General features: G+C 40.4%; 1 protein-coding gene across 18 annotated transcripts in view; it reads left to right on the top strand.

Annotated features, from left to right (window-relative positions):
- Window positions 1-24,608, top strand: part of ELAVL2 (ELAV like RNA binding protein 2) — a 146,035-nt gene that overhangs the window by 64,381 nt on the left and 57,046 nt on the right. For 11 of the 18 annotated variants that reach the window (XM_045022245.1, XM_045022242.1, XM_045022247.1 and 8 more), the window contains 2 exons: window positions 8,255-8,345; window positions 10,760-11,003. In XM_045022245.1, the coding sequence (XP_044878180.1) occupies window positions 8,274-8,345; window positions 10,760-11,003 (316 nt within the window). In that variant the 5' untranslated portion in view covers window positions 8,255-8,273. The remainder of the gene's footprint in view (window positions 1-8,254; window positions 8,346-10,759; window positions 11,004-24,608) is intronic. The other 7 variants (XM_045022250.1, XM_045022248.1, XM_045022249.1 and 4 more) reach the window with 3 other exon arrangements.

Below are 24,608 nucleotides of genomic sequence, written 5' to 3'. Positions count from 1 at the left end.
GAATGCTGCTGTGTAGCAGTGCAGTACCGTGTCTGTCAGCAGCATCCAGTACACATACGGTGACCGTGACAAAAGGCAAAACAGGCTCCATGATTGCCATGCTATAGCGTCTGCCAGGGCAATCCAGGGAAAAAGGGCGCAAAATGATTGTTTGCTGTTGCTTTCCTGGAGGAAGGATTGAGTGATGACATTTACCCAGAATCACCCGCAACACTGTTTTTCCATTGGGATCTCAACCCAGAATTCCAATGGGCAGGGGAGACTGCGGGAACTATGGGATAGCTACGGGATAGCTAGCCACAGTGCAAGGCTCCGGAAATCAACGCTAGCCTCGGTACATGGACACACACTGCCGAATTAATGTGCTTAGTGTGGCCGCGTGCACTTGACTTTGTACAATCTGTTTTACAAAACCGGTTTAAAAAAGAAAATCGGAATAATCCCGTAGTGTAGACATACCCTTACTCTAGCTCTTCCGGAAATGTCTGAGGAGCAGCTGAAACTGGCACTTGAGCTATTCACTGAGGGAGGACCTGAAACCAGAGTCTTCTAACCCCTACTGTTCATACAAACGAGGAAGATGAGTTGATGCACAGAATTTGGGTAGTCTTTACCAAATAGAAGGATGATCTGTAATCTGTGGGGTGGGGACTTAGATTTTGGCATAATTTGGCTATGGCTAGATATCCAAGTTCTATTTACACAGTACATGTCCAGGTTAAAAAACATCTTAATTATGGCCTGGAAGAGTCTTCCAGAACCACCTCTATGGTGGATCAAATCCTGTATTTCCACAAATAAAGTCACCAGTCTTCTCCCTAATAGCATTCACAGGACACTTTACAAGTACGGTGGCCACCTTATTAGCTGAAGGGAAAATGGATTCAGTGGTTCTTCCTTGCATGCATGCATGCATGCATGCATGCATACATACATACATACATACATACATACCTCTTTTTTACAAAGTATTATATGTTTTGGTATATGCAGTGTTGTAGCCGTGTTGTCCCAGGATATCAGGGACACAAGGTGAGTGAGGTAATATCTTCCACTGGACTGACTTCTCTTGGTGAGAGACAGCTTACATGGAGCTCTTCTTCAGGTCACAGAAGTTGATCCAATAAAATATTACCTCACCCACCTTGTCTCTGTACATATTTGGTGTCAGCCTGTGTAGATGGTGTCTTTTGGCCTTCTGGAGCTGAGTGCTCTTGCTTTGCAGAGGCCTTTCCATACCAAATTGGGGAGTAAGGGGGCACCCATGTTCAGAAGCCATTGTCTAGACTGAGACTATTAGATGAGTAAGAACAGAAGACTTTGCTTACTCTGTAAAATTCTGCAATGACACACTAAGTAATCTAGAGTTATAAAGAGCAGACAGTTCTTTACGGTCTGTTCATTTTCTCCCCCCACCCCAAATCATGCTTTTAAAATCCAAGGAAAAATCCATCTGAAGGAACCCTGGTAACGATAGTTTATTTGGGATAGAAAATAATGTTGGAAGCAAGTGACTGTTCATGTTGGTTAGAAAGTTCAAACAAGAGGTTCAGATTATCGAATGAATCGTTGCAGAAAGCCAACTTCATTGGGGGGGGAGGGGAATTTCACTTCCATGCCCCTTGGCTTTGATCCCACAAACTTGCCTACTTACGCAGCCTTGTAGTTTTTGTGCAAGCAAAATTCCTATTAGCATCAGTAGTTTTCCCTCCAATAAGGAAAAGTGTGCAACTTGAGTCTTTGAGTTATTGACTCTGAAGAATAGCCAAAGGCAAAAAATTTTCATGTCTTTCACCTGCCAAAGGTTTCAGAGAGAATGTTTTATCCCATTCACATCATTTGTACTGGGTTTCAGTCTTTTTTGGCTTAAAGTTCATACCATGTCATTTGATCACATTTAATTTCCGGATGCTTTCTTGTTTTTGGGAATAAAGCTGTTCCAATAGCTGAGCCCACAAGTCTCCATGCAGATATTCAATACTAATCTTCTCTAGTTCTTCATGTTTTTCTAGGTTACTTCAGTCTCCCTTCTTGAAGTTCAGTGTGTCTATTCTACATTCTCATATGGTCTCATTTCTCTCCTCCATTGTGGGAATAGCCAACTTTGTCCTACTGTTACATAGGACGAAGGGCTATTGAACTGCAGAAATATGTATATGAACGTTGTTGAACAGTTTTTATCCTCGTATTTTCTCAGAAATAGGCTGTTCAGAGAAACAATTATTTTAGAAAAATTGATGCCATAATATCCCAGAGTGAAGTTCAGGTTTATATTAGGATTGCTGATATCACCTATTAGTTCTGTTCCTTGGTCTTTCTGTGTTTTATATTCATGGTTTCTGGATGGCATCTGGGTGATAACTTGATTTTATTATATCCAATCTGGGTTTCCTACCTTTGTGCTTATTTTGTTAGTATTTAAGGAATTCTTTATAGTGCTTTCTCTCCTTTTAACTTTGCTCTTGAGACGTTAGAGTATATCATTGATTCTCATGCACCAGGCTTTAGAAATGCCAGCTGCATTTGTCTTCCGATGCCAAGGATTCTTGCTCACTTCTAAAGCTTATTAAATGGATATATGGAAACGTTTATTGGTATCCCTCTTCCCTGTTCCCTGCAGATGCTTGCATTCGGGACTATAAATCCTTTTCTTCCTCTTTTCCTTTACTAATGTGGCCTTAACTATTTTGCATATTTCCTTGGTACTGATGCATAGAACTGCAAACATAGAATCAGTGTTAGTATTGTGCTACTTAGCACAATTCATCTTTTGAGTGTTCCATTGCACTTGCGGGTTCTTCCTAATTCTGTAGGTGGAGAACTCTCAAAATCTTAAATGTTTCTTTGCTTTATGATCCCTTTTGTGCAGGTTTCCTCTCTTTTTCCCCAAGAACTTCCCTATGTTACCTTGCTGCTTTCTGTCTGGGCTAAAATCTTTAGCCCAAATAATCATTGCTTGCCCCCTATGATCAGCTTCTTCACCGCATCCCACGTTATTGTGTGTAAATGTCAAACTTGTCCTTTGTTTTAAGGCCCGGAGTCACTCAGCTGCTGACCTAAGCACAGTCCCTACCCTTCCACCTTTTACACTGGTAGTCTGCTGTCTCCATTTTCTTCTAAGCTCCCACCTGGAATGCTCTGTCTGTCTAGCCACCACCTTTAACCCATTCAGATCTTCCTAAAAACTCAGTCTATGCAGCAAAACATACAAATGAAGAAAAAACCTGATTTTATTTTGTTTGCAACAAGCACATACTGAGCTGCAGCATTTTTTTTTACCTTTTTCCTCCCCTCGTGCCCCCCTTGTTTGTGATTGATTTTTAAGGAACCCAAATACTTTGTAGTTATTTGTTTAGTGAGGTGGTCAGCACATGTGGGTGACAATAAAAATAACAAATGCTTACCTCTCTTCTACAGGCTATTATACACAGATTGTAAAATTTCCCCGTTGTATAGTTGGGGCTGTGTGCGGGGAATAAGGACATTCTACGTTGGGCCCTGACGAAACAACCATAAAGATCCTGGACATGAGGCACTTAGCCCAGTAAAACTTACAAGAGCTGTCAACTACATTACTGTGCCTCACTAGAATTGGTGGGTGCCAAAACCGTAGGCTGCTGCTCAGCTATGAGTTTGATACTCTCCCTTATTTAAGTTCCTAGCAAACCTCCCATTAAGCATGATTGATACTAGGGCTACCTACCTTTATATTGCTGTAGTTGTCATACTCTGCCATCCACGTACTTGATGAGATGTGAGAGGTAATTCTGTCTGCTTAGCACAAGCGAGTCACTTCCTCCCAGGCAGGTTTGCTGGTGCATGGAGACTGATTGAACCATGCCTATCTTGGGAGGTCCGTCCTTTTTAAGGAATTGCGCCCCCCCCCCCGGCGCCCCTTCTTGGTCTTTCCTTCACTACCAACCCTTGTTTCTATGACTTGAGAATCAAGCCTATTGGTTCTGGGAGGACCTTGCCATGTTCATATATGCCTGTAGCCACAAAGAATATATTTTTAAGGACCCTTCCCATAGTATTCTTTGCATAGGCTGAATTCCTATCCTGTTTCTCTAACTGATTTCATAGACCTGCACAAATAAATGCTGTGCATCTGCAGCATCACAAAGGACCCAGGATTTAGACCACCATTAAATATTTTTTCGATTATCTGTGCTTTGAAGGATTAGAATTACCAGTATTTGTCTTTCACTATTTGTCTTCATTTGAGTATTGATGTGAAGGGCTTCTTTCTTTTTAATAATATCCTCGAAGACTGGTTTACGAAGGAAGAGCACAAGACGGAATTGTACTTTTAACAACCATTTGGCAACTTGACAAAAATCTAGTGCTAGGCACTTTGCTCTACTTTGCAAGTAAAATTACTTTTTTTTAAAAAGCCTTAGGAAAGGGCATGCTAGTAAACTTTCACAACCATATTTTGCCTTTAGACTACCACCAGAGTTGGCAATGGTTGTAGTCTAAAATGAGTCCGAAGGAAAAAGATGCTGTCCATCTGGGCTTAAACTGTAGTAAGGACCAAGTATTTTTTTAATTTAAATTTCTGTATTTTATTTCATCTAAATTGAAAAAGCCCCATACTTAAGGTCTGGTCACTGTGCCAATTGCTTAATATTTCCAAAACAAAATGGAGTGCAGTCATGTCCACTCTTCTCCCATGCAGTATAACATTAGCCAGATGGGGATATTTACACTAGTTTATGCCTCCATTTCCCCCTATCTCTCTTCAAAGGCCAGATGGAACAAATGGGCCCTGAAGGTCAAGAAATCTGGGTTATTTAAGACCCAGAGTGGGTCGGCTTTCAGATCTCCTGGGTCAGATTACTAATGGTGGTTGAATATCCCAACTCCTGTGGACTGATATCTTTGCCATCTCTTCCGGTTGCATGTCTCAATCTACTGGCATCAGCTTGATTTGAGTTTCAGCCAAGTCCTCAATATTAGGATCTGTTTTTGAAGGATATCAAGTGTTCGGTTTTTTAAAATGGAACTGATTACAGGGTGGATTAATTCAAATTAAAGTACAGTAATTCATCAATTTTAATATAAATCTGAGCAGGAAATCTTGATTTTAAAAATCTTGATTTGTGTTTTGTATTTTCTGTAAAGAGAGGTTGTACCAGCCTTTTGAGAATAATTTGGTACTATTTTGCAAATCAGGATGACACACTATATCTATATATGCTTATTTAAACAGTTATAGCTAATCATTCATATTCTTAATTCTTACATTATCCTTCTTGTGTTTAAAAAATAGGGATGCATTTCTTTTTTGTTAGTGTCAAGCTATATTTGAATGGAAATTGGAATTCAATTAAAAATGAACACAAAACACTTCAAAATTGTTTTAGTTAAATAGAACTACCTTAAACGTGCTGGATACATTAAAAAAATAGTTATAAAAATATGTTTGCATTTTAAAACAGATTGATTTCTTTTTAATACAAGTGAATTGTACCAATTCCTTCTGGTCATTGTGCCCTTCTGGACTTTAGCTCTGACAAGTTGAGATCTATTCTAATTTTTTTTCATAAATCAGAAGAGAAAAAGCTTTCCTGCTTTTTCAACTTTCAGTTGCTTTCTCGGCTTTGAATGAACCAGTTGAATTGAATGAGCTGAATAAACTTAAATGAATAAAATATTATCTCTGCACCTGCAAAAGTTACTATCAAAAGTTGGGTTAACACTTCAACAAACTCTGGTTCCTGGAACTAGCTAGTGGCTTTGACCAGTCTAGTGGTCTGACATTTGTCTTTAAATCATTAACAAATTGGATTGCATGAATATTCTATATTATTTTAACTTAAATGAATTAAATAGGTTACAGTAAAATGGTACCTTTAGCATAGGTGATCATAATTTCAGATTTAATTTAAAATAGGTTCATTTTTTAAAAAGTATTTAAAATAAACCTGATTTAAAAAAAATTAACCACCCTGCCTGATTATGAATAACTTGAGACTTAGACAGTGTTTGTCCCTTTTTCTTGTTTCCTTTGTGCATCTAATGCAGCATAGTCTGTATCACTGGTTTCCCCTGATCAAGTTAGTTTCTGCTGTTTCTGTGGGTCTCTTACACAGCAATAGAAGATGATAGAAAACCAAAGACCTTTTCCCAAGGGGAATCTGGGGCTGGGATAAAACTTGAAAGAAATGTTATTAAATAAATGGTCAACTTAAAGTGTAGTCGGCTTCAAAATGGGTGTTAATTAGAAATGTTATGTTGATATGGAAGAGCTGAGAGGAAATCACTAGTCAATAAAATGTAACTAAAAGCCATTTCTCTAACCAGAACTTTAATAGATTTTTAAAAATACATTAAAGTTGGTGGCTTTGCAAAGGCTAATTTTGATTTATACTTCCAGGAAACTTAAGATTTTGGAGCAGTGTGTATAACGGGGTTGGTGGTAACGAGTGAAATTGTAAAACAGGTCGCAGAGCAAAATCTGTCTTTGAGAAATTGTTTTGGTAATTCAATTATTGGCTAGCATAAAGGATTGTCCAATGATAAAGTCATGTGAGAAGCTTATGTAATGCATCTCTACCACCAAAGAAAGCATGTGTTAAGAAAACTAGTCTTCTGAAGAGGGATCACTCAATATGTAACTTTTTCCTATGGTTAAAGTAAAACTCTTTGCATGTGAAGTCATCTTTAGAAGTGATGAGATCCTAAAGTTTCCTACTTCTGTGACACAACTGTGTCAACTTAGTGAGTTTTTTGGAACTATAGTGCATTAGAATACAAGTTATTGTAAATCAGGATGATATGACACAACTATATCCTCCAAGACTTCTTGATCAGGTTTGTCTGGACCAAATGGACCATGTATGCTTAAAACAACTGAGAATTACACTGAGCTTTTCTTGTGTAGGTGACTATTCTTTTAACTTGCTCTTCAGTCTGCAAATGGGTCATTGTAGGGTAGGATTTACAGCATGGCAGATTGAGTTATGTAGTATCCTCTTTGTCTCTAGTCTTATCTTAACCCAGTGTTTCAAATGGTCTCTTCAAAGATTAAGCCTGTAATTGATATGGAGATACAAGTATTGCTTTTAAATTGGAACACTAAATATTTACTACTGGTACAACTCTGACTATAAGCTTTAACTTTTCAAGCAAACTATTTTAAGTTTTTATAACTGAAATAAAGGAAAATCAGAATTGCTCTATCATGGGTTACTTAAAATTAAGTAGCCTTGTGTTCTAAATTCTGTGCAGAAAACAACCTTCCAAAAGCTGAATTGCTTATGGCTGTAGCTGGGTTAACCAATCTTTGGATTTACCTGTGATAAATATGAATAGAGTAAAGAAGTTGGGCTAGACTAGCACAGCCAAAATTGTAGCAAAAGAGCCGCAGTCTCCTGCTTTGTTTTAATGCCAAGATTGTGGCTGTATTTAATATCTGGACAAGTTGCAATACATTGTAAATGGCCATTACCTATGTCGGTGGCTTCCTAGCATTGCTAATTTCAAATCCTGCTGGGTTTTGCAGTTTGCATATTTAAAAAAATCAGTTGGTTTGCTTCGGGGACAATAATACCCTTTATTCAAGCATTACTTTGAACATTCATATTTATTGGTCCAATTATTCCAGTTAAAAAAAAGGTTAACTGACTCTTCTGCTTCTTTATCTATGTACAGTATACTAACTGGTTCAATAGGGCTATTGTAAGTAAATCCATGCTGAACTGAAGCAGCAAAGCTTCTGTACATAATTTAACTCACTTTTTTTTAATGTGACGTTCCAGGGTTAAGAATAGACTGGATTCTAGCAGAGCACGATGTTGTCTTGTGTTGTGACTTCCTGGGTGGGATGGATGTGTAATGGAGCGTTTTTTTTTTTAAGTGGTATGTGACCATCTTACATTCTAATTGAAACTAGATTCATTTGTTTCCTTCCTTCTCCCTTCCTTGCTACAGGATTAAAAAAAATCATGTGGTGGTGTGGTTCCTTTTAGATATGGTGTGGTTTTAAGGTAGTTTCCAGGCTAGGTGCAGAGGTAACTAGTTTGTACTACCTTTAAATTAGACTGTTTTAAAAAACAAACACAATTCATGTAAGAAAAACATGTTTTAACCAAGTTTGGAAAGATTAGATTGGAATTGCCTCAAATTCAATTAAACCACACTGCATGGACGTGCTTGGAATATAAATACAATTACTGTAAATTTGTACAAACTGATTTGTTGCATTATCTTGCTAATCTAACATACGGTACTTTTTGTGTCCATATTGCAGACGGCAACTCCAAACTAACATGGCAGTCAGACTGTGTGATGTGGCTTCTCTGCTTAGAAGTGGTTCGTGGGCAGCAGAGCCTTGGACTGGGGTCTGTGGGATTTTTCTTAAATTCTGTAGGCTACTTTTTAACATGTTAAAATAGTGCTGAGGCCATACCAAACCCTTAAATTTCTACTGTATATGCTGTCATGTTTAAACATAGTTTGTATCTCTATTTGTCAGGGCCCAGAACAGTGTATTATGATAACTTTTTTTTTTTAACATGGTGATCTGTAGAAATTTAAACCGCATTGATTTTCTTTCTATTTCGAAATAGCTTTTCGTACTAATTTAAAATGTCCAAGGGATAACTGAAGAATATAATTGTAATAAAACTATTTTGGTATGGTCTGAATACTAAATTACAGTAATCTTTAAAACCTGTACATTGTATTTTTTTGGTTACTAATCTTTTTAAAGTTATTTACAATTCCTACTCTAAAAGTTGTGTTAAAATTGTAAATTACCTTTAAAACTATTTTTTCTGGCTGAAAAAATACTTACTCAGTAACTGCTCAAAGACTTGCTTGATATTCTGTGAACAGTTGTTGAACCTATCAATGGAATATGCGTTATTTGTAAAATATAACATATTAGTATCACTTGATTCAGAGCAGATGGTCCTATAGCTGAGAAATGTTGCAATTTCAGTGTACCCAGGCTACTGCAGCTGTTCACTTGAATGTTGGCTTAGGATCTCATTCTTGCCTCCTGAACATAAAAATAAAATGTGCAATTAAGTGAGGCTTGTTTGTTGTCCTTGCTAATTTTGATCAATGAACACTTCAAAATTTAAACGCAAACCCAGTTAGCTTCAGTCAGAATGCAGCATTTGTGGCTTACCCGACTCCACCAGATATACTAACATTTGAATAGTAACTTTGTCTTAATTGGCCTCAGCTACTTTCTTGTCTTTTGACACAGGCTTATTTTAATACAGTTCTAGGACCAGGATAACCCACAGGAGTTTGTCAGGAGGGAAGAAAATGTTGCTGCTTTAGTGGGGAGCTCAGTTCAGCAAAACTGGATCCATTTTTTTAAATGGAAAGAAATGTTTATTCCTGCTTTCTGTTTTGCACCAAATGCAACCTCTTGGGCAACACTGTATTTCTACAGGAGTTGTCCAACTTGTAACGTATTTAAAAAAACAAACAAACAAAAAAAACCCATCAGAACCTACAACTGTTTTATGGGGCTTTAAATCTCTGACTTTGAAGACACTTTCACTCACTTAAAATCAAATTTCCAGGCTTTGAAAACAGTTGACTTCATAAGAGAATTTGGCTACTTAAGCTGCAGATTTAATAAATAAGGTTTTTGTGTGACATGTCCTCTTTGAAACCACCATAAAGTTAGATTTGAGCACTAATCTTTCAAAAAGTGTTCTGTAATTTGTGCTTAGGGTTGTCTTTTTAATGTTGGAACCTATATTTTATTAGATAATAAACCTGACCAACTTTTACATTGTATTTAGAATTGGAAACTGTCCTGTATAGCTAGTTCTGTAAATGGATAGAACAGTTAAGTCTTGGATACAGTGGCTGCATTAAAAAGTTGTCTTGCCAATAGTTACCATGCAGTGGATATCTGATATCCCACTTAGTTGGAATAGATCTCTGGTATCATCTAGGCAAGCGTTGACTCTTTAATGACCTCTTCTGCATCTGTGAGTTGTCCATACAGTTATTTGGGATGAAATAAATCTGTACCATAATCACTCATTTATGAGTAAAATAAGTACAGTAAGTACTAAGCTATGTATTTTGATTTGAGGGGGGGGCGGAGCTGAGAGGTAGGGAGAAAGGGGATTGTAGGTATCAGCCTATTGGAATGCTGAGTGCTATTTTAAAAGCTATTGCTGACCAACAGAGGTGCAAAAGCAGATGGCCTTAGATCATCAAGGAAGAAGAGTTCCAGTTTCCATCCCAACATTTCCATTGTCTCTCTAAACATCTTTAAATAGGGATTATGAATTGTGTGTTCTTCGAATGTTCATCAGAAGTAGTCTTAAAATATTGTTAAACTTGTTTTCAGTACTGGAAAAGTAACCAAAAGAGTACATGCTGTTTTTTTTTAAGTGCATTCCGTACTATTTTGGTGCTCAGTTGTAAACTGTTAACAATGTTAGTGCTTAGTAACTGGTTAAAATGTGTTGATATAATTTCCTGTGCTTGGAAGGCTGATTGCTTCTGTGTGTAGTAAAATTAAGTTTTTCTGTGGTTAACTTCTTTGACAACACTTTCTAGAAGCACCTTTAATAAATACCTTAGCAACAACCTTATTTGCCTTTACATTTCTAAACATCTTACCTGCATAACAATTAAAAATTCCTTTTTGTAGAGGCATTATTGGAAGCCTGGAAATAACCTCTTGTGCATAGTGACAAGTCTTTAAATTCTTGGCTGGAATCTCTAATAGATTGTGAAATATGAATTCTGACAGTTCTTATTTTCTCTGTTTTAGCAGGTAATTGCTGCCATGGAAACACAACTGTCTAATGGACCAACTTGCAATAACACAGCCAATGGTCCAACCACCATAAACAACAACTGTTCATCGCCAGTTGACTCTGGGAACACAGAGGACAGCAAGACCAATTTAATAGTCAACTACCTTCCTCAAAACATGACACAAGAAGAGCTGAAGAGTCTGTTCGGAAGCATTGGGGAGATAGAGTCCTGCAAGCTTGTAAGAGACAAAATAACAGGTATGTTGGAACTATAATTTTGCATATGCACATACATGCAATATGCTCTTTAAACTAGCATTTTGCATAACATCCAGCTGTTGTGAATTATGGGATTCAGATGAAGAAGCAGAACGTACATTGCTAGGTTGAAGATATTAGCTGTGCTGTATTCTCACTTACGAAGAATTTTAAATGCTTTTTATTTGCATTTCATCCAATTGGTAGATGAGCAATATAAATGCTAACGGGGCTTTTGAATGCTTTCTGAGCTAGACATTAAAGGCTTTTGGAAAGGATATTGAGATATGAAAAGAATAGATAACTGTACATCATTTACTTGTCGGGTATTTTTGATTAACTCAGTTTGAACTTGGTTTGCACTAAGCCCAGCAGATGGAACCGCACAACTTAGTTCTCCTTCCCCACCGCCCAATGAGATAAATTAAATAAATCTGAAGCTGCTTATTTTTCAGTGGGGGAAAAGGGTGGATGGAATCCTTGTTCAGTCATACTCGCTACAGTCTCTTGGGTGGAAAATAAAACTTTGCATCGCAATATTTTTAACACAGCTTCCTTGATGCATGCTATCTGTCTGTCCTGGCTGAGAGATGTTGCAAATAATGTGCACTGAAGGCTGAATGGAGCATTTCTTTCATTTAGCTTTTTGTTTAGCATAGGTTGAACAGTTCTGTTGCACAGGTCACACATGTCTCCAGGATGAAGACATTAATAACCAGGGGTATAGCTTTAACTTTCTGAGTATTTTTAAGCCAGTGGTTTTCAAACCTTTTTGTATTGATGGACCCTTTCACCCAGCAAGCCTCTGAGTGTGCCCCCCTTACAAATTAAAAATGGGGGAGGGGGTTAATTTAATGTAACGGGGACCCAGGGATGTCAGCTCCATGGAGCTGAGAGCTCATGACCCCCCCAGGTAATCATGTGACTCCCTGAGGGGTCATGACCCCTCAGTTTGAGAACCCCTGTTCTAAGCAGAGTGTTGGATGATGTGTATATGTATATTTAAATAACAAAACAAAGATCTGTATTGCAAAGTTTGTTTGATCTCATCCCATTCTCTTTGCCAGCTGTCAAAATGCATGCAAAATTAGAAGTATTTAAACTGCATTGAATAGTCAATGGCTGTAGCAAAGCTTTAGCTAGAGTTGACGTTTTTAGATGAAGTTCCTTATAAAACTAACTTTCCAGTTCTCAATGAGTTGCCTGTTTGTTTGCATAAAGGTTTTTGAGTATTCCATACCCAGCTTTTTAAAGTGATTGCCAGCTAAATCATTTTTTCCTGGTTACATATTTCTAGTACATTTACAGATGGGGCTCTTAAGATGTCTTGGATGTTCTGTGGTTTTTAAAGAGAACTTTCTGTAAGGTCCCAACCTCCATTTGCTGACTTTCTGATTTGATAGGGGAGGCTTCTCTAATGTGATCAGGAAAGCTGGTAGAAATTTTGCAAATCAAGACTCTTTTTGACCCAAATTCAAATTTTTGGCAAACCTTCTTTTTTTTCATTTTTTTTACCAGCTCTAATAATCAAGAGCTCATTGAGTAGAAAGAGCATTGTAGAGTAGAAAAGCAGAGATCCCGTTTAGAGAGACCAGTTTTATTCTGAAAGTTAGCTTTAGGGACACACACACCTAGCTATGACTGCAGCAGGAAATGGGGATGTCAGGCTGAGGCCTAGAGGGCACCTGTAGCCCATGAGCATGAACGTAAGGAAAAGAAATCCACACACCTTTGCTGAGAGCTGGCCAGGTGCCATTTGCACTGATTGCATGCTCTCCTTCCTGACTGCGCTGTTCCAATGGCATGGATCTCTGCAGGCATTTTACCCAACAGTAGCCGTGCTACAGCTGCTGCTGGAGTGGGGAACTGGTGGTTCTTGGCAGCCAGCCAGGAGCTGTTGAGGAAAAGAGGATTCTCCCAGCATCACACTGTACCTGTGCATCTGCCTAGAGCATCCCTACTGCAGCTGGGCTTGCCTTCCTCCAGCCTAGTACTGACTGGCTATAATAAACCCCTGATCTGTATGACTAATCTGCATCATGGACCCAATTCCATGGCAACGTTAACTTATTCTAGCGCTGTGAGAAATCCTGCATTCCCTTCCTTCCTCCCCACATATGTGCCACTAAGACTTGGGTTCAAAATATTAATTGCCAATAGCTCGTCACTTTGGGCCGCCGCTGCTGCTTTTCTCCTGTCAGCCTAGTTGACCAGGCTATTCTAGCTCCCTTATTCCTCCCTGGCTGCAGGCTGGAGTCTAACATTCAGATCCTTGACCTCCTGCTGCCTAGCTCCCTGGGGAAGTTCAGGGAATGTGCATTGAAAGTCAGTTAACTCCTTGTTACTGGGAATCCCTGAGGATATAAACTGGCCATCAACCAATTGAGGCTTGAAATTAGGCCAAGGTTTCTAATCATCAGAGGAATGAAGTTCTGGAAGGGGAATCAGTGGGGGCAAAAAACTTTAAGTGGCTAAGACTGAACTCAATAAGTTTATGGAGGAGATAGTATAATGAGACTGCCTACATGCCACTGTAGGCAATCTGTGACTGCTAGCAGTAACCTTCTCCAGTAGTGGGTGATGACACTAGATGGGGAGGGCTCTGAGTTACTACAGAGAATTATTTCTCAGGTGTCCGGCTGGTTGGTCTGACATACTCAGGGTCTAACTGATACCTGTATTTGGGGTCAGGAAAAATTTGTCCTGTGTCACATTGGCAGATACTGTGTGTGTGTGTGGGGTGGTGGGGTTTGCCTTCCTCAGCAGCATGGGCATGGGTCACTTGCAGGTTTAAACTAGTGTAAATGGTGGATTCTCTGTAACTTGAAGTCTTTAAGTCATGGTTTGAGGACTTCAGTAACTCGCCAGAGAGGTTATGGGTCTATTACAGGAGTGGTTGGGTGAAGTTCTGTGGCCTGCAATGTGCAGGTGGTCCGACTAGATTATCATGATGGTCCCTTCTGACCTTAAAGTCTGTGTCTGTGACAAGATGTGGCAGCAGTAAGGTCTGGGCAAGAAAATAGTAAATGTCATTTTGCTCCAGCTGGATGCTAACAAACTCCATGTCAGAAACACTGAGTTTTGTGATATATTGGAAAAATGCCAAATTCTACAGCTACAGAATGGCTGAGTCCATGGAGCACTGAAAGATGAATGGGGCTGTTAACATCTTAGTTACTTTAGGCTCTGTGCAGAGACTCAAACTGGATGGATTGCTGCATGCTCACTTGAGTTCAGTGCTATCTCCACCTAAGTTCCCTCTAAGCTGGGTGGCTGTGTAGCTGCCTATTAAGACCTGCACAGGGGCTTAGGGCTGTGGCAGGGAGAGATGACGCTGCCATGTCCCCGAGCTGCTGGGGGCAATTCTCTCTCCCTACTGCAGCCCCGGGGCAGCCTGCACCCTCGCACAAGTCCTGAGCCCCCTCCCACACTTTGAACCCCTCAGCTCCACCTCATGAATCTTGTTATGTACACCAATATGAAGGTGATGTGTCACACATAGACATAAAAAATTAGAGGGAACACTGATCTCCACTGGTATATGGACTAGAAACAGTGTTTTAAATTTTGCAGCCATAGAATTGCAGAATCCAGGGAACCCTGATTTATAAACTACTGTTACTGCATAGGCATGGGAATGTCACTCCTCTGTAAACTAGGCAGTCTGGGCTGAGTGGTGGGATGGACTCCTTTCAAATAAGTAGGGACTTACTTGAACGGTCCCTCACTGCTGCGCTAATGATTTTTGCTTGGCATGTCATGAGAGAATTGGCAGTAGCCATATACCAGATGTACCCAAGTAGTGAAAGGCAGGGGCTGTGTAAAGTCCCTTATTTAAGAAGAGAACAAACACTGAAAGGGTAGGTAAGATTAATCATTTTAAACCTGAGTTTACAGTACATAATCTTGGTCTCGGTAGGTTTACTGGTGAAAACCACACTTTTTACACATAAGCCATTTGGACCTAAAATGAAAATACATTTTGTTTTCAAACGGCCTTCCATTTGGGATACAGTATTTATTGCAGTCCTGTTGTACTCCTCTTCTTGGCTAGTAACTACCTCCACCTGTTTCCCATCCACCCCTGCTTTTTTCAGCTATGCTATATGCTAGCTTCATATGTATTCTGTGAGCTGTGTGTGTATTCCCACCATAGATACAGTTAAAATATTGAGCAAGTTATTTGTTACGAGAAATGCATTGATTAGGGTGAAAAGCCATTAATGGTTTGGGCTCACCTAGTGCTAAACTCTGCCAAAGTTAAACACTGAATTTATAGTGTTATATGGCTGAAGTCTCAAATTTTGCCCTGAAATTCCAGTGACTTAAAAATAGGCAGGTTCTCGAGGCACACGGGCTTAAACTTTACTACAAGCTCTCATGACTGACTGAGATTAGGCCCTGTGTATGTCCCAAACCAACTGGTCAGCATCAAATCGTGTTGTGTGGGTCACAGAGCCCAGATGAGCCCACAGTTTGGAAACGCTTACAATACCAATGCAAGGTACAGTGGGGTGAGGCTAGACTTAGAGCTTGTCTACACGAGGAAGGTAGTGTGGAATAAGCCAGTGTGTAAATTTTAAAGCGCGTTTGCTATCCCTCATTAATGCTATGTGTGGACACTCTGACTTTAAAGTATGCTGAGCAAAACCACACAGGCACTTCTAGTGCACAGTTAAGAATGCCCACGTAGGGAATTAGTGTGGAGAACTAATGTGCTTTAAATTCACTTTCTAGCTTACTCTTCACTAACATCCTCCATCTCAACTCAATCTGTTTGTGGATTTTTATTGTCCCTTGGGGGGTAGGGAAAAGGATGCTAAAATTGCTCTCTGATCCTTGTTTGAATTTAGCAGGGCCTGTGCATTTCGGGGGAGCAAGCAAAAAGGAGTGCAAGTGGGGGAAAATATAAGCTTAAAATACTGCATAATGCTTATGCAGTATCTTTTAGGATGTTTTTTTCTTGCTCCTTACTGCTAAATCATACATCCACATATATTCACCATAATGTCTCCATGTAGACTTCATAGTTGTTACTCTGCTTTACTGGGTGCTGTTTAACTGGAACTTTAGTAAAACGAAAGGCCACAGAGCTACAGCAGCTAGCATTTTACAAACTCCATTGCTGAAAGAGCACTTGTCTGTTGGACGCTTTATAAATGACCTATTTCTGCTCTGTGCATCTTGTTAGAATTGTGTTGCTATAATAGTTCCTTTAAAAAAGAAACCTCAAATTCTTAAGTGGAGATCTTGTGTGCAAAGTATCAGGCAATAGCAAATATCTGTATTGGCATGTTACGTATCTGTGTTTAGTGATTGTCCAAGTGTCCTACTTTGTGGGCATGAGATAGGAATCTCTTTGAATAGCACTGTCCATTGGAGCTGTGCCAGTGCTCTGCATACCCTCTGATGCCCTGTAGCTAAGGGTATAAAGAGCAGGGAGTCTGCAACTGTATTTCGTTTCCTTTTTACCACCAACCGCACTATATGGTTGTGGCCTTGCATGTTGGTTGTATTTGGGGTTCTAGTTACATTGTCCAGTTAGATTTCACCTTTTTAAGCCCTTTGCCCGCCCCCCCCCCCAAAAAAGTAGGAAGCACCCTGAAAGTCTTGGAAGTGTCCTGCCACTTGACCACTGTTACGTGGAATTGTTGGAGTCTCCAGGATACAAATCCTGTCCATTCTGCAAGGCAGTTATTCTCATCAATGACACACTCAAAATACCTCCTCTTAGCCTTTGTAAGCGCACATACCACACACATGCTCTGAGTGCCTGAACCTCTTTCTCTTAGACACCTGTGAGGGCCTCTTTGGTTCCTGGATGGGAGAAAACCACCAACCGGAGTAGACCATTTCAGTGAGTGCTCTGGTGTGCTGGTAATTCACCATGTGCTATGGGACTCACTCAGTGAGTTCAGAGTCAGTAGAGGGACGTCCTCCCCTCTTCAGCCCACTCCTGTGGGGAAAGGGGAAGGAAGGCTCCCTGATCTTAGGGTGACTAGCAACATAAATGGCTCACTGGTACAGAGGAGATCAAAGCTAGGAGGCAGTTTTAGGCCCAAAACAGATCCCACTGATTTTTCTACACTGCAGAAAAACCTCAATGCTGTTCAAAGAAGCTTTTCTCCTCACCCATGCTGCTATGCTGCCTTCAAGCCACTCAGCACTGTAAAACCCTGTACTGGCCCACTTGGCACTGAAGTGCTTGCCATGAGTGTCACAGCTCTCTGCCCCGGCATTCAGCAAAGAAAGAACTGGTACATAGACTTCCAGTACTGACATCAGAGCCCCACACACCATCCTCTGTGGTACCAATCATGCTTCCTGTTGTGGAAGAAATAACTTCAGAACTGACGCTCCTCAGCATCCATGAGGTTCATAGTACAGAGGATTGAATGGTGGTAAACCAGCCAGTTGCTGTTCTGGTCTCCATTAAGAATCTGTTCACTCCAGAACCATTCACATCTTATACCTCACTATTGATCCAAGATATTCTGGGACTGTCTAGAACGCCTGAAAGAATGGCTCCACCTGAGGAAGAGACTTTTTTTTCTCTCTTCCTGTATCTGAGGAGATTCCTCCCACATGTTTGCCACATTCATTATCCTACAAACTGACCTACTTGGCTAGGTAGTTTAGGGCACACCCCTATAAGAATATCAGGTCACTTGATAGCAATGCCCTGTGATACTTCCTGTGGCCTGCAGCACTTTATCCCTATCCAGTACAGTTTTGGTTGTTTTGGGCCCCATGTGGAATACATACCAACAGAAGGGCTGTATCTCAAGACCTAGGTCTCCTTCCCTTCATAAATCCCAGGAAGGTCAATTAGTTTAGCCTTCACACCTCCAAAACTAAGATGTTGACCAAGATAATGTGCAGGAAGCTGAGAACCAACCTATTTCTATGGTGACTTCATCTTTGCCAGATGAAGCGACTACCCGGCTGTTCCGAGCCAGCCTGATTACTATGTCTTTGAGGAACTCTTATGGCAGATGGTGGATACCCTAGAAATTCTCCTGTGCACTCTGCTGGAAATGGAACAAACTCCTGAAGAGGTAAAACTGCTCTGACCCTGGTGGATTGTCAGTACCAATAAATGAAGGTTTGTTAGATTCCCTAGCTGGTTCTATGGCAATCCCCAGCCTAAGTCGCACCCACATCAGACAGATAATCGCTCATCCAAGAGGTTTTAGCATTTTTACAGTCCTCCAATGTGTGTATCGGGGTGACTGATCCACAAGAGGCCTAAGCAACAGGGACTGCCTGAGCTAACACCATGGGACAAAGGCCTGAAAAAGCTTGACCTCTTGGGATGAAAGACGACATTCCACAGCCAGTTTACAAATGTGCATATTGAACTACTAAAGTAGAATTGCCAGGCTAAATATGACTTCTTGAACTGGGACTGAGTGTCAGTTCATTGAGTCTTCCATAGGAGCCTAGGGAGAAACTCAGTGGTAGAAAGGCAGATAGTGGCACGTGTCCTTAGATGTTGCCCTCAATTTCTTGGGCATGGCAAGGTTCTGCATTCTCTTCTTCCCACCACACACCCCAGTTTTGGAACCATCTTATCAGGAGGCTTGTACCCTTTTAACCTCTGAAAAGTGGGTCCTGGAGATACTGGATAAAGGGTACTCCATCTAGTTCCAGTCTCTCCTTGATGTGGAGCAGGGTATGGACTCCTCTCAAGAGTGCTGAGAAAGGAAGTGGACTCCCTTCTGTAGCTCAGAGCTGTGGAGCTCAGAGCTGGGGATTCTACTCATTTCCTAATACCAAAGAAGAAAGCGGATTGGCATTGCATTCTGAATCTTCAACTCAACAAATATAGCTGTTTCAAGTATGGTGACTCTATCATCGGGAATTCCTACCTTGGAGCCTCAAGATGGGTTCATGGTTCTCCTACTTACAAGATGCCTATTTGCGCATCGCAGTTCACCTCTCCCACAGGAAATATTTCCTGGTGGCAAAGTCTCCTCATCAGTCCAAAGTGCTTCCCTTGAGACTCTCCGTGGCTCTGGGGATATTCAAGTGGCTAGTGGCGGTGGCAGTTTATCTGAGGAAACAAGAGATCTATATTTTCCCATAGCTCAATGTTTGACACTCTGGAGGTCAGAATCAACAAAGAGAAATCCACGCTTGCCCTACTTCAAGCATAAATTAATGGGGAGAAGGGGAAGAGTATTGGCCTATACAGCAGTAAAGGCACAGCTACCACTGTACAGGGTCTAAGACACTCAGAATGGTGAGGTACAACTGCAAACCTGGCCAAAGACATCAGTCAGGATGTGTGTCAGGCTCATGGGACGCATGACCTCCAGCACTGTAAAAATTGTGGCGTCTTGAAGTGTGAAAAGGTGCAATTGGTGAAAAACCTAACTTTTTTTCCATAGCAATTTATGCATGAGAATCATGGGAAGTTAATGCTGCTGACAGGAAGACAACTGAAACTTTTGCAATATGGTGCCGGTGAAGACTCTTGCATAGCTCCTGTACAGGGGAAAAAATGAATGCCTGTTAGAAATATTATTGGAGAGAAGCAGATCCTGGTGTCAGAAATCAACAGATGCAGATTTAATGTACTTTGGTCACATTCAGCATAGAGATGGAAATAACCTTGAGAAAGTTACAGAAGGAATGGTAGAGGGTCATTGGAGCAGGGGACAACCAACCAAGAAATGGATGGCTAGTGTACAGCAGAGAAGGTCAGCTGTTGAGCGCTCCAAGTTAGTGATGGATCATGAAGGTTTCTGAAAATTTTGCTAAAATGACTGATTATGCAGACATGAATAAATGGATTTACTTAGAACTTCTTGTTTAAAGCTATTGCTGAATGCTACTTGAATCAAGCATTCAGCTTGCCAGTCATCTTTCCTAAGCCTCATACTAATGAAGGGGAAGATAAATTCCATACCTTGAATGTGTCAGGGCTCTTACCAGACTGAGACCATTCAGGAATTCTGCTAGACTATATTTCTGGCTTTTGCCAAATGGAGTAAAATGTCAGCCTATAGCCACACACAAAATGGGTTTCAGACAGCGTTAGAACTTGCTATCTGATAGATCGCTTGGACCCACCTATGCAGATCAGTATCTGTCCCAGCAGAGCATAATCAGCCTCTGCAGTTTTGCTAAGGGACACTTCACTTTTGGAGATTTACATAGTAGCTACCTGGAGTTTCTCACATTCACCCAGTGCTAGTCCTTTGTAGAGGGCTCCAGATTAAATGCCAGCTCTGACAGAATTGGCTTACAGCAGTTTTCAATAGACTCCAACCACAGACCTCCAGGGCTTGGGATCACTGTATGCAAGTTGCCAGAAATAACATGCATGTGGACAACACTCACAAAAGATCCGAAGTTACTGTAGGGTAACCATTTTTTCCTGTTATGTACATGGAGAAATTTTAACCATAGTAGACACTAGTCTCTACTACTACATAACCTAAAGAGGTTTGCATTCCACTTTTTATTTTAAAATAGATTTATTGTTCATAATCACATTAAGTGATATGGAGCCAAGAGTTGAAATCAGCACTAAATTTAAGGGCTTATCTCTAATACATTGTTTGGGGCTTGTACTTGTACAGTGCTGGAAGAAGGAAAAATTTGACACTAGCTGCCAATGCATTCTGTGTCTAACCCTGGCATGAATGGCACAAAAATACTGAATTTTCAATATTTGATCTGTGGTCTCACATGAGTTTGGCTGTGTATTTTTGTAGATTTCTCTCTTCCTCTTCTGAATCTGATTCCCACCCATGAAAATGTTTAGGTCCTTGACTAGGGCTCTTAGGTGCTATGATAATGCAAATTAATAAAAATAAATAGCATTCTAATACAGTTTGAGTAGAATAAGCATATGGCTTACCCTTTGCAGAACATCTGTCTGTTAGTCTATAAGGTGCCACAGGATTCTTTGCTGCTTTTACATATGGCCAATATTTCAGCTCAACATAGGATAAAGGTTTGAGAAGCCCTATTAGGAGCCCCCTATGTTTTTGAACATTTTATTAAATACTCATGGCCTCATTGGATCTCGTATTTAACACATTTCAAAACACTGGAGCAGATTCAGCAAACTGTTTCAGACAGCTAAGACTGTTTTACTATAGGGAAGATTCTCCTTTCTACAGAGCAGCGCATATTTATTCTTCCCCAATCTGAATAATTGCTTGTTCTTGGTTTTGTGTCTCATTTGATGCTTCTTGAGATGTCAAAGCAGAGCTAATGTATTACTATTGATTGTGATTTTTCTTGTAACAATAATTGCAGCAATTAAACTGGAGAAAAAATAAACATCACAAATCTGTGGTAAGGGGAATAAAATGGAAACCACTGTAGTTGTAAATGTTAATATATAAAATGCAGCATACTTATTGGGGGAAATGGTTAGAAACTAGTATGTCAAGCATGTTGGAGCCACCCCTATGTTCACGTACCCATTTGGTTCAAGAGTTAGCTTGACAAAAAATGTTCCTTCTTGTGTATCCTCTTTGCAACTATAACACATGCTTGTCTCGGAACAAAAGAGATCGTGGTTGTTTAGATAAGTGCTGACTTGAATCTCTGTTTGCATCTGAGATGCCATAGTTATTTTGCTATATTTTAGCAGGAAATAATTGCATCCTCTGAAATGCCCCGTTGCAGTTCTTCTGGAAGCTGCTTTCTGCATGTAATTAGCTGTATGTTTTCCTTTAGTGTGGAAAAAATAGAACTTCACATTGTAATTCCAACTGCATGATCTGTCTGGGGGATCCAGTCCCACAGCTAGAGAAACATTGACATGAGAATACTGTGCAGGAGAATCTGCGTAACTTCTTTTTTTTTCCTTTTGGACTCCATTGCTGCTCATCACACACATTCCCAAGAGAATCCAATTTGCTTTATTTGTAAGAAACCCAAAGATGACTTTGGAAAAAGTATTCTCAAACTGAATTCCATCAACCTTCTGAAACACAGGGGAGGCATAGTGCTTCCATCATTTCCTTGCAAAATAGCAGTGTGCAAACCTCCTAAATCACTGCCCGTTTCAACAAACAAGATATATTGACACCTGGTCAAGAAGCAACTCAGTTTTCCCTTACCCTTTGCAGAACATCTTCAGCATCTATGAGCCAGCTACCTGGCATAAGTGTAGAAAGTATTCACAGCTTGAAATGTCAGCTTTCTTCAGCCAGGGTCGTTGTGCCCTCAGTGCATTCAGATATCTAGCCTGACAATGGTGGTGCACAGTAATAGAAGAGCTGCGCTGAAGTCAACACACATTCCCAAATGATAGGGAGTCATATGAGCACCTTTACACTGTTAGCTACAGAGAACCTATGTTTCTTTCAGTTCTTCTAAACTTGAAGAATGACAGAGTAAACATAATTCAGGCAATTCTTATTGCTCAAGAAGTGACTGGGTGGGCTTGTTTTGCAGACATAATGCATTTGGGACAATCTTGTTCTCTGCTCATGTACAAAACTTCAGTCAGAGATCCCTTCTGCATTCTGACCTAGAAACACAAGCCCTAAACTAGTGGTTTGAGAAGCCGGTATTTTAGAGGTACTATTTTTATCTAGTAAAAAAAACTTGACACTTGTTTGTCATTTTATTCCTGGTGTCATAAAAGGGGCATACGCAAATGTTTCGTCTCACCTTTCTTCTTAAGGACAGCAAAACAGTTGTGGTCGGCTGCTAGTTTTGTTCAACCTTCTATTGTCGGTTTTGTGTAGAGCCCTGGGTTATTGGTCACACTCTTGTTTCCCTCTTTCCCACCCATCCGCCATATGCACTTCTTGTGATTCTTCTGGACGGTGTCTTGTTTGCGGTCTCCAGATAGACTCTTAGTTTCCTCCGTCGTCCTAAATTGTTCCAACTTGCGCTTGCTCTTCCTCTCTGTCTATTGAGAGCTTCTCTAGTGGCTATACTTTCTGCTAAAAGGGTGAGTGAGACAGTCCTCTCTTGCCGTTTTTCCTTCCCTCTTGTCTTTCGTAGGGAAGAGGTGATCCCTACACAAAATGTCTTGAAGATTGTCCTGCCTAGCAACTTTCTAGTCTTTTATTGAAGTCCAGGAGTCAAAATGTCTGACAGGCTGTGCAATTATCTGTTGTCCAGTTGTTGATGGTGCCTAGTTACTAGGGCTCCAGAAACGCTTGTGGTAGGTTGGAACCATGTATGACTTGGGGCTGGAAAGAAAACGAGTGTGGTTGTTTTGTTTGAATCAGAGATTTTCTCTTCAAAAGCTCTAACCAGCTTAGGAAAACCACAAGGGCTCAGCCCAAACATCCATCCTCCTGGAAGCATGAGTCTCTTACGGTCTATTTTTTTTACTTTTTTTTCCCAATAGAATATAGAGGTGACCTCTTCACCCCCTCGGCTTTAGTTTGGACTTTCAATACAGAGAGCTGAATTTCTTGTCTCTCTGAGGATGAGAGGGGTTCCCATGTAGGGGCTACCAGGTATTACTAGAGTACTGAATAACAGCAGCACTGGTAATCTTCTAGCCCTCCATAGGCTATAGCCATATGGGAACCCATCACGGAGTCTCCATAAACAAATAGCAGAATGGCTCAAAGATCACTATAAAAGGACTTGGCTTTCTGAAGAATCTGTAGGCTTGCTTCAGCAAAAGTAAAGCAGCCTCCAAGATGTGTTCACATGAAGCTTCTAAATTCAATGACTGGAGGTTGCTGCCTTAAGCTGTTTCAACCTTTTTCACACAATGTTAGTGTCCTGAATCTTGGTTACCTTATGAGCCAAAAGTGAGATTCCTCATGCTGTATATTTGTTGGCAGGCTTTGGAAGTCTCTACCTGTTTCCTAATCAGCATGCCTGACTGGATTGTAAGGCTTTGAGTTGGAGACCTACTGAGATGACAGTTCTGGAAATATTTTAGTTTCTCTTTTTTCCCATCTTATGATTCTGGGCATTTTTCTCCACTCTTGTGGGGGAGTTGTCTGGAAATGAGAGTTCTGGGTAAGTACGAAGTTACTCCTTTCATAACTAGCATTGTTTTTTATTTAATCAATTCAGACATCTCTCCTATAGTCTTGATTCACTCAAGTGGTGGTGGAGTTTGGGCTTGGGGGAGGATTAAGAAGATGTTTGTTTAAATCAAAGGCAAGGAATTAAAAAACAGAACTAGGGTGCTTGTGAGTATATTATGCAGCAGCAAAGACTTGGCAAAAGTAGACCTGTGAATTGGAATTGCCACCAATAAGTTACCTCTGAGAATGTGTGGCAGAATCACCCAGTGGCCTGTGGCTGTTCCATCAGTACAGAAAGGTTACATTCTTTTATACAGAAACAAGTGCATAAATTGGTACTGTACCTGGACGCAAAGCTGTTGTACAGGGTGTCTTAAGACGGTAACACTTTTTGCATGCCCTAGTGGTTTTAATCGAGTTCCTACTCTTCTAGATGTCAGTTTGATTTTTATCCAAGGGTTAACTTTATATTTTGAAATGCTGCTGTGCAGTTTATCACCACGACTCGTTATTCTCATACTTCGCACCTCCCCCTGAAAGAGTGATCAGATGTATTGTATTTAGTTTGTGTAAAGCTCCCCCACATAAGCCTGCCACACACACAGTCACTGTGGTCCTGCCACTGTGCACT

This window comes from Mauremys mutica, chromosome 6, assembly GCF_020497125.1.
Source record: "Mauremys mutica isolate MM-2020 ecotype Southern chromosome 6, ASM2049712v1, whole genome shotgun sequence".
Classification (NCBI taxonomy): domain Eukaryota; kingdom Metazoa; phylum Chordata; order Testudines; family Geoemydidae; genus Mauremys; species Mauremys mutica.
Note: the sequence above shows the minus strand (reverse complement) of the source record. Positions and strands in the feature narration are given on the sequence as shown.